The sequence below is a fragment of the Elephantulus edwardii genome, unplaced genomic scaffold (assembly GCF_000299155.1).
Source record: "Elephantulus edwardii isolate Elephantulus edwardi_28Jun2011 unplaced genomic scaffold, EleEdw1.0 scaffold00158, whole genome shotgun sequence".
In the NCBI taxonomy this organism is placed as follows: domain Eukaryota; kingdom Metazoa; phylum Chordata; class Mammalia; order Macroscelidea; family Macroscelididae; genus Elephantulus; species Elephantulus edwardii.
In genome coordinates this window covers 1,202,537-1,213,143 of record NW_006399908.1, presented here as the reverse complement: position 1 = coordinate 1,213,143, position 10,607 = coordinate 1,202,537, and the positions used below count along the sequence as shown (strand labels likewise).

Sequence of the window (10,607 nt, the reverse complement as noted above, 5' to 3'; positions counted from 1 at the left end):
GGGAGCTCCACCCCACTCTCTGTCCACATTGGGTAGCCAGCCATTAACGCATTTGACACATCAGTGTCACAGTGTTCAGCCTCACAGCAACCACAAGTGACCTTGATGCAGTGTGTACACCAGGGCTTTATAACCTGGAGTAATGTCTGAACAAAAACAATGAAGGACTGCCCAAGGGCCGTGGATTAAAAGTCACCCACCTTTGGCTTGGTAGGAACGCTTTCTGTCCACTGGGCCAGCTGATCTCTCTCTGTGTTGATGTTATTGTTGTTAAGTGTAGTCGAGTCACATGCAACTCATAGTGACCCTATGGAGGAGAGTCTTAAATGCTTTGGGCATTTTTCATCCTCTCTCCAGGTTCATAATTAATAAAAGAAAATAAAATTAAAAAACAAAAACCTGCAAACTTTCTAACTTTTAAATTCTTTAATAACACAAGTGTTAAGACTATTAAGTGGTGTCCATTTTAGTTCTTCATGAATGAGGAACAAATATTTTTTTCTATATTGTTTCCTGTACTTGTTTACAGACATCTGCGTAGAATAAAGATCTGCAAGAAAGTAAGAGCTAAATCCATTACAATCATTAATAAAAAGGCACACAGTCTACTTTTTAATAGCACGCTGGCTGTTTTTCCACAACAGATTTGCGAAATCCTTAGTCATTCATTGTGTGTATTCAATACTTCCCCAACATTAAAATCCAAGTTACACCCTAGAAAATAACCAGCTAGTTCAGCTCTCTCATATGGAGGCTCTGTGAGTTGAAATAAACTTCATGTCACCTAACAACAAAATACCTATTAGTCATGGTTTAGAACTTACTTAATAAAGTTTCAAAAATGGGGAAGTAATTCCATTGTTTTCTAAATTACTGGCATACACTGATATCAATATCCAATAAGTCTTTAAATTATTTCTAAGGTGTTTTCAGTGATCATGTACAAACAGCCTTTTGATATAAAGAGATAATCTATTACCTTTTGAAGCCTTTTCAGATAGTAGGATCTCAATGACAATCAACAACAACAACAAGAGTTTCCTGTAAATAGGTAATTACCTGTCAGTGAATTTGGTCAGACCCCACTGATCATCAGATCACTTGAACTGTCTCCATACTACCAATACTTATGGTTGTTTTTTTCTATGCTTAATCTTTTTTTTTCTATGTTTAATCTTAATTCATCTATGATTGTTAATTTCTTTTGAAACAATGCCTTGTATTCCACTTTGTCCTTGAATGATCATGTCCACTTGCTGCTAAGATATGAGCGATCTCAGGTTGATGATGATGATTAATCTTGAGCATTTTCCTTTGTTCTTTAGATTCCTGAATTTGACAATTTGTACCTGGATATGAATGGAATTATACATCAGTGCTCCCATCCTAATGATGATGATGTTCATTTCAGGATTTCAGATGATAAGATCTTTAGTGATATTTTTCACTACTTGGAAGTTTTGTTTCGCATAATTAAACCTAGGAAAGTATTCTTTATGGCTGTTGACGGTGTGGCTCCTCGAGCAAAAATGAACCAGCAGCGTGGGAGGCGTTTCAGGTGAAGCTTTTATGGCTTATTTTATAACATTATTTAGATTCATAAATATATTATTTTTAAGATAATTGAGTTAATACAAAGTACCTTCTATTCATGTTTATTTTCTGCTTTGATTCTCACAAAAATGAGAATGTCTTGTACTACAGTGCCACATTTTGCCAGTCATATAAACAAGTCTAATAATTCACATGAAGTGCCATTTTGAAAAGCATGTGTTGTGTTACATAAAGAAGCTCTATTAGTTGTTCTCTGCCACAAATATTTCATACTTTCATGGTAATTTGGAAATGGTAGTAAAGAAAAGCTTCAGTAGTGGTCTGCACTAGGCTATTGTTGCTGTTATGTGCCATGGAGTCAGAAATGACCAATAGCTGACCCTCCTGTACATTTTCAGAGATAGCAGATTACATGGGAAAAGATTGGATTGCCTATTTTCCTCCTTCAGAGCAGCTGGTGCACACAAACTTATGCCTTTACCAGCATAAGCCTTTATTCACTGGGCCACCAGAGCCCTGATCCTAAGCTATGAACTGCAAAATGAGCTGAGCTGTTCTAATGAGAACACCACTGCTGTTTAATTTCATCCCACAAATATTTATTGAAAGGCTTAGACCTCTGACCAAGGTTGACTTTGGGGGACAAGACAAATGAAATCAGAAGATAGACAGTAAAAAAGCTGAGTTAGGGCACTCAAGGTATGATTAACACTATTGTATGAGTTAGGTAGTAGTTGAAGTTGTCATCAATTTCTTCTTACTTGGATCCACAATCAACACTTTTGGTATGAGGATGAGGAGTCAAGAAATCAAAAGACAGTGCATTGGGAAAATCTGCTGTCAGGGACCTTGCCCAAGTGCTGACAAGCAGTGGTGCCAACTTAAACATTAAGGTGTATGTAATCAAAGCCATGGTGTCTTCGGTTACTTGCTGTGCATCTGAAAGTTGGACAGTGAATAAGGATGACAGGAAGAATCATCTATACCTTTGAGTTGTGGTGCTGAATATTTCACAGACTTCCAAAAGAAGAAACAAGACTATCTTGGAAATTGTGACTAGGGTGCTGCTTGGAAGCAAGAATGGTGAAACTTCATGTCACATACTTTGGCCAAGTTGTTCGAAGAAGCCAGTCCTTAAAGGACATAGTGCTCGGCAAGGTGGAGGGTCAGCATCGGAGAGGAACACCCTCAGCATGATGGTTTCATGTTGTAAATGGCCTCAAGTGAGTCGGAGATGGTGATGATGGTATAAGATGGGGCAGGCTCAGATGGTTTGCTCTCTGGGTTGCAATGATTCACTTAACTCAGCGACACGTAACAACAACAAAAGTAACAGGAGCCCAGGTGTGGTAGTCTGTAGCGTGTGCTATAGTTAACCAAAAGGTTATCTCAAAAAAAAAAAAACCACAAAAACCTACAACCAGGAGAGGATAAATAGAGGATATGAATAGGACCTTCTAAGAATCAAAGCCATATACACATCCAAAAACTTCTCCAACATGGTAAAAAGGAAAGCCATAGACTGGGGAAAATACATGGTAATGACATGTCTGATAAGAGACTTATATATCTAGAATTTATAGAATACTCGAATACCACAACAAAATAAAGGTAAACAACCCAATTGCAAAATGGGCACAGGATATGATCAGTCACTTCACCAAAGAAGACGTTCAGCTAGCCAACAAACACATGAAGAAATGTTCAAAATCCCTAGCTCTAAAAGAGATGCAAATCAAAACAACCATGAGAGATCAACTCAGCCCAGTAACAATAGCAAAATTCAACAGAGCAGCAAACAACAAATGCTGGCAAGGTTGTTGAGAAACTGGAATCCTTTATTCACTGTTGGTGGGAGTGTAAAATGGTGCAACTGCTATCGAAGGCAGTATGGTGCTTTCTCAAAAAGCAGGAAATAGAAATATCATTTGACTCACCAGTTCCACTACTAGGGACATACGCATTTCTGCTTGCCACCCTAGCAGATATATGCACACCTGTATTTATTGCTTTGCTTACAGTAGGAAAGAGTTGGAAACAACCCAAGTGCACATCAAAAACAAAAGGATAGAGAAGCTCTGGTATGTTCACACAATGGAATACTATGCAGCATTGAAAAACAAGGAACTCATGAAATATTACACAAAATGGGTGACTATGGAGGACATTTAAAAAAAAAAAAAGAGGTACATCCCCAATGTTTCAGGTCCCTGAGTGGCTCCTCCAGAAGAAGATGAGCTTGCTCCTGCTGTTAAGTTTTATAAGATTTATAACCTGGGAGACTCAACGGGAGTTTGCTGTGAGTTGGATTCAACTTGGTGGAAGTGAGTTTTTGAGTTTGAGTAGTGACAGTGTGAAAAGAGCTTGTAGATAATGGAGAGCCTTTGCACACAGACTGTTTCTGAAAGTGAGATTAGACTGTGCTTTTGTTTGTGTACAGCAGAAGGGGAGTTTGGAAGGTTGTTAGAACTGAAATAAATCCTAAATCGGGGCGGGGGGGGGCGTAAAGAAACTGATTTCAGAGTGCTTGATGGGTAGTTAACATAGGAGTTTTTGTACACACTGGTAGGTTAGGGAGTAGAATGGGCATTTAGTAGTCAAAAGAGATAGGAAAATGCCTTGAAGGAAAGCAGTGAGACTTGAAAGAGCGTACTGAAGAACCCATCCAAAAGGAAAAGATACTAGAAATATTGGAAGGAACTGTAAACTCTTTGAAAGCAAGAACTACCTCTTAAAAAATTAGGTTCTGAAATACCACGAGAGTTAAGTTGAATTTCTAGGAGTTGCACCCTCAAAATGATATATTTACCAGACTCTGAGATTTGTTAAACTAGTTTTGGGGAGCCTTTATACTAGAAAAATCTGAGGAAGGATTATATAAAACCACTGTATCAGTCAGGGTTTACCTACAGATAGCACAATCCATTTGCCATTTTACGCACAAAGGGTGCAATACAGAGGATTATAACATACTTTAAAAAATATGGTAAAAGGGAGCTCTAGTGGCCTAGTGGCAAGAAGCTGCACTGCAATCCTGAAGGCGTGTGGTTCGAATCCACTAGATGCTCTGCTGGAGAAGGAGGGCAATCTCCTCCTGTGCCAGTCAGATCTGACTAGATTATACACAACAAGAAAAAAAAAAGTACGATCTAAATGAGCATAAGGTAGGTGAGCCTTCCTGAAGTGATTTCCCAGTACCATCTCCAGGAAACTTGCTCATAGGTGGCACCACCACATTCCTGAAGGTGAGGAATTCAGAAGTGCCCACCAGAGTGATTAGCCCCCTGGAACTTAATTCCATTAGTTGTGATTTAAGGATAAGAAGCTACCTCCTGATAACATTCCTTTAGCAGTTAAGGAGCCACTACTGAATCTGTTAGCTCGAGTTCTAATGCATGTGCCAGATCTACACTAGAATAAAACACCCTCCATCTTGCCTCTCAGCACCAACAAAACTAGTCAATATTGGGGTTTCCTGTGCTATTGCTGAATGTGTTCATGTGAACATACATTGCTAAACATCGATTTTCACAGAGGCTTCCCCATACCGTTTAGACTTTAATGAGAACATCTAACAGACAAAAATTGAAGTTGTAACCATAATCTTAGTTCTCTGAGAATTTTATTTTTAGATTTCTAAACTTCTCAGTATCAAGAAACTGGAAGTAAATGGATTGAATATTGAAAGCTAGTTTCCTATAACTACTGCAAGTATTTACTAAATATACTGTTGTCACTGAATGTTCTGTGTCTCCCAGAAAGTTTCCAGTACACTTTTCATTCCCTGCAACTACTGTGTTCTCTCCTAATCTTTAATTCCTCATCCTTTGTTCCTTTCTAAATCTACCATCTGTCCTCTTACCCACCACCATAGCAACTTCCTTATTGTTGTTGTTATATGCTGTTGAGTCACTGTTATATGCTGTTGAGTCGCCTGTGACTCATAGTGACCTTGTGTAAAACAGCTCTGAAACTCTGCTCTATCTTGAGCCAATTACAATGTCTCTGAAACACCCACCTCCATTACCCCAGTCACTGAGTCAATCCATCTCATCCAGGGTCTTCCTTTCCTGTGCTGTGCCTCCAGCCTTCCGACCATGATGTTTGTCTCCATGGACTGGTCCCTCCTCCTGACAACATGCCCAAGGAATGTGAGTTGGAGTTTCATAACCCTTGCCTCCAAGAAGCAGCCTGTTTTGACCCTCTCCAGGACAGATCTGTTTATTCTCTTAGCAGTCCATGAATATTTAATATACCTTGGAAACTTCCTTTCAAGATTATAAACAGCCTCCTACAACCATTGATTTCACATGCAAGCAAGATCCTGCTGAAAATTATCCAAAAATGACTGGAACAGCACATTAGCAGAGAACTGCCAGAAGTCCAGGCTGGGTTTAGAAGGGGGTCGTGGTACTAGGGATATTGTAGCTGATGTTAGATGGATCTTAGCTGAAAGCAGAGAATACCAGAGGAATGCCTTATCTGTGTTTCATTGACTATGCAAAGGCGTTTGACTGTGTGGATCATAACAAACTGTGGCTGACACTTGATCGTTCTAATGCGAAACCTATACTTGGACCTGGAGGCAGTCGTCAGAGCAGAACAAGGGAACACTGCATGGTTCGAAATTGGGAAGGGCATACGCCAGGGATGCGTCCTATCTCCATACCTTTTCAACCTGTACGCAAAACAAATTATCTGGGAAGCTGAGCTCTATGATGAGAAATGTGTCAGGATTGGTGGAAGATCTGTCAGCAATCTGCGTTATGCAGATGACACAACCCTGCTTGCTGAAACTGAGGAGGACCTCATGCACTTGCTGCAGAGGGTCAAAGACTGCAGACTTCAATATGGATTGAGGCTCAATGTCAAGAAGACCAAGATACTCACTACTGGACCAAGTGGCAGCATCAGGATGGATGGTGAAGAGATTGAGATTGTTCACAGCTTTAGTCTGCTTGGCTGCACAACACTCTTGGCACCAGTTGCCAGGAAATTAAAAGACATATTACGATCGGAAAGTCTGCTATTAGGGACCTCTATAAAGTACTGAAGAGCGACGGTGTCTCTCTGGAGACTAAAGTACGCCTGATACAGGCCATGGTCTTTGTAATCACATGTTTGCGTCAGAGAGTTGGACAATGACTAGGAAGGATAGAAGGAGAATTGATGCCCTTGAGCTTTGGTGTTGGAGAAGAGCTTTGAGGGTACCATGGACTGATAGAAAAACAAACAGATTCATCTTGGAGAGGTTAAACCGGGCTGTTCCTTGGAGGCAAGGATTCTGAGGCTTTGTCTGACATACTTTGTTCATGTTGTAAGGAGAAACCAGTCCTTGGAGAGGGACATCATGCTTGGGAGGGTGGATGACAGGCACAGGAGGGGAAGGCCCTCTAGGAGATGGATTGATTCGGTGACTTGGGTAATCGGGATGAGTGTGTCGGCGACAGTGAGACTGGCACAGGACAGAACAGAGTTTAGGGCTGTTGTACAGAGGGTCGCTGTGAATCGCAAGCGACACAACGGCACTTAACAACAACATCTTACATTTATGAGCAATATTTAACAGTGTTAAACATTTCTTCTTTCTTGAATCAAAGTTTATGTATATGAAAATATTATTTCCCTTAAGAAAACTTAAAGATTTTTTTTCAATAATATTTAAGGTCAGCAAAGGAAGCAGAAGATAAAATCAAAAAGGCAATAGAAAAGGGAGAAACTCTTCCTTCAGAGGCCAGGTTTGATTCCAACTGCATTACACCAGGTAAGTCCAGGAAGAGAGTTCTTAGAACTTAAAAGCGTTAAGTTGAAAATCTGGTATTTTTTAGTATATATTTTTTTTTTGGTGCTGTTTATATAGGGCTTGGTGTCCTTGGTGTTTATTTTGCTGTTTTTCTCAGTTGTATTACATCAGAAGATGGTCACCTTGACCATAAGCACTCCTATATATGCCCACTGCCGGGATTTACACATGTTGATAAAAGTAGTTATAACTTTCCCAGGTGATAAGAAGTTCCAGACCTAGAAGAAAGTTATAGCATTCCAACCTGCTCTTCTGCTTTTTATTGATACAAAAACCTGGGCAGCTTACCTGAATTCTTTTAGCTAGCTTGTGGTATTTGGGATAAGAAACCCAGTTTCCTGGCCCAGGGCACTTCCTGTTCTGAGACAAAATTTCTGTGACTTTAAGGACAAATACATATATTCATATTATCAGCTTAGTTTTTACATAACAACATGCTCTATACATCTGAGAACTTTGCTTAACATTATTACAGTTCTCCCTGTTGGGAGGGGGGGAGAATCAAGCTCTTGCTTTCTTATAAGTTGTTTACCAAATGCAGTAATTCTCTTTTTCATTTACTTAAAATGACTTTCAGCTTCATAAGTAGTTTATCATGATTGTGGTTTAAGACTATTACTTTTGATCGTTGACCATCTGGGTTTTTTCTAAAGCATAATATATCATTCTTGGCTGAGTTTCCAGATAAAGAATGATAATTTCCAGTAATTTTTAACAATAACAACAGCAACAACTATTATTGTTATTATTAGTAATCCAGTTTGAGCTACATGCCTTAAAGAAAAATTCAAGAACTTTTTTCCTCAGGAAATAGAAGATTAAGGTTACCGAAGAGTTTGGGCTTGTTATTTGCTTTGTTTTGCCAATTTTATTTCCTCATGAAGTTGCTTGCTCACTTTGATCATAAATATTATTCTACACACCCACTGTAGGGGTTTCTTTTCCACTCTCCTGTAAAAGAACCTGGAGCACAGTTGTGAGGTCGTAACCTCTCTTGACTTTCCTTGTTTCTCTTTGACTTCGTTTTAGGATAACCAGTGAGAGAAAGAATTGTGATGCTTGTTGAACAGTATAAGCTTACTTGATTTGATGTTCAGCATAAGCCGGCGAGCGTTTGACTTTCTTTAGAAATCTTACACCTAGCTGTTACTGAATATAGATCCAGTTTTGTGTTGTTACTGGGACCTCCCTGTTTTTATGTCTCACCAGTGAAACTTTTTAAAACTTTTTTTCTTTGTAGGGACTGAATTCATGGCCAGGCTGCATGAACATCTCAAGTATTTTGTAAATATGAAGATTGCAACAGACAAGTCATGGCAAGGAGTCACCATCTACTTCTCAGGCCATGAGGCTAGTTGTTTATTACTTTATTTTAAAACATTTTCTAAGTTTGATATTCTAAGATATAGCACTTTATCACATTCTTTTAAACATTATATTCAGACTCCCGGAGAAGGAGAGCATAAAATCATGGAATTCATCAGATCCGAGAAAGCAAAGCCAGACCATGATCCAAACACCAGACACTGTCTTTATGGCTTAGATGCTGACTTGGTAGGTATAAGCGTTATTGTCTTTTATGCTGTTGTTGTTGAAGATTTAATAGATTTTGTTTTATACAGGAGGTTTACTTACTGAGGCAACAGATAGTGGAGACATAATAATGATTGCTGCTTACATCACCACCAGAATTTTAGAACTGGAAAGTGACCTTGTTATAAGTTGAATTGTATCCTCAAAAATAGGCTGTAAATCCTAACTTCCATGTCTGTGGTTATAATTCTATTTGGAGAATAGGTTGTCTTTGTTATGTTAATGAAGCAGGATTAATAGGTCTTGTGCCAGTCCCTTTAGAGGTAGGAAAAAAATTTAACAAGCCAGCTGAGCAGAGATGAGGGAACAGAGATACTGTATAAAAATTACCCAGCAGCATAAGCTCAGAGACAAGGACCTTCCTCCAAATCTGGCAGAGAGAAGAAGGCCTTCGCTTAGAGCTGACACTCACAATTCAAACTTCTAGCTTCCGTAAGTTTGAGGAGGTCAATTTCTGTTGATTAATTCCCCACCCCCACCCCTGGTGTTCCTGTTATAGCAGCACTAGATAATGGCGACAGACTTTAGTATCAGAACATGGGGATGCTGCTACTCTAACAGATGTGAGAGTAGCTTTGAAATTGAGCAGTGGATGGACATTGGAAGAGGTAGAGAGGCATTTATGGTGACAACTGTCTCCCATACTCCTGGCATGTTTTCAGGAGGGGCCAGTCCTCAGGAAAGACATCATCATGCTGGAAAGACAGAGGCTCAGAGACAGATCCATCCATAAGATGGATAGACAGAGGACCTGAACCGTGGACTTGAATGGGGCATAGATCAAGAGGCTGGTGCAGGATCTGTTGTGCATAGTTGACTCAGTGGCACTTAATAACAACAGTAGTAAAAACCCCTCTTACCTTGAAGAGACTGTTGGTAGGCTTATGAACGTCAAAGGCAAAGCGGGTGAGGGCTCAGAAGGAATTATGTAGATAATTTCTTTTATCTTAAAGAATACCTGTGACACCAGCAGTAGGAAGTTGCTGCGAATGAGAATGTAAACTGTTTTTCCACCACTCATCTGTCACTTTGCCTTAGGCGGTTGCCTGCATATTACTGTGATGCTAGAAGCTGTGCCACCCATACTTCACACACTAGTGTGCTCACCCATGGTGAACAGGCACTTGAAGTTACTTCCTGTGTATCTGAAAGTTGGACATGAATAAGGATCACAGAAAAGTCAATGCCACCAAACAAGATAAAAGTAAACCACCCAATTGCAAAATGGGCATAGGATATGAACAGACACTTCATTCACCAAAGAAGACATTGAGATGGCAAACAAACACATGAAGAAATGTTCAAAATCCCTAGCTCTAAGGGAGATGCAAATCAAAAACAACCATGAGATATCATCTCACCCCAGTAACAATAGCTAAATTCAACAGAGCGCCAAACAACAAATGCTGGCGAGTTTGTGGAGAAACTGGAACCTTTATTCACTGTTGGTGGGAGTGTAAAATGGTGCAACCACTATGGAAGGCAGTATGGCACTTTCTCAAAACGTTGGAAATAGAAATACCATTTGACCCAGCAGTACTACTACTGGGAATATACCCTACAGAAACCAGAACTGCCACCCAAGCAGATATATGCACACCCATGTTTATTGCTGCTTTGTTCACAATAGCAAGGAGTTGGAAACAACCCAAGTGCC

General features: G+C 39.7%; 1 protein-coding gene across 1 annotated transcript in view; it reads left to right on the top strand.

The window, feature by feature from the left end:
• Positions 1-10,607, top strand: part of XRN1 (5'-3' exoribonuclease 1) — a 162,173-nt gene that overhangs the window by 10,396 nt on the left and 141,170 nt on the right. Inside the window, exons 2-5 of the mRNA XM_006895115.1 lie at positions 1,326-1,558; positions 7,221-7,318; positions 8,598-8,707; positions 8,801-8,911. Coding sequence (XP_006895177.1) covers positions 1,326-1,558; positions 7,221-7,318; positions 8,598-8,707; positions 8,801-8,911 — 552 coding nt within the window. The remainder of the gene's footprint in view (positions 1-1,325; positions 1,559-7,220; positions 7,319-8,597; positions 8,708-8,800; positions 8,912-10,607) is intronic.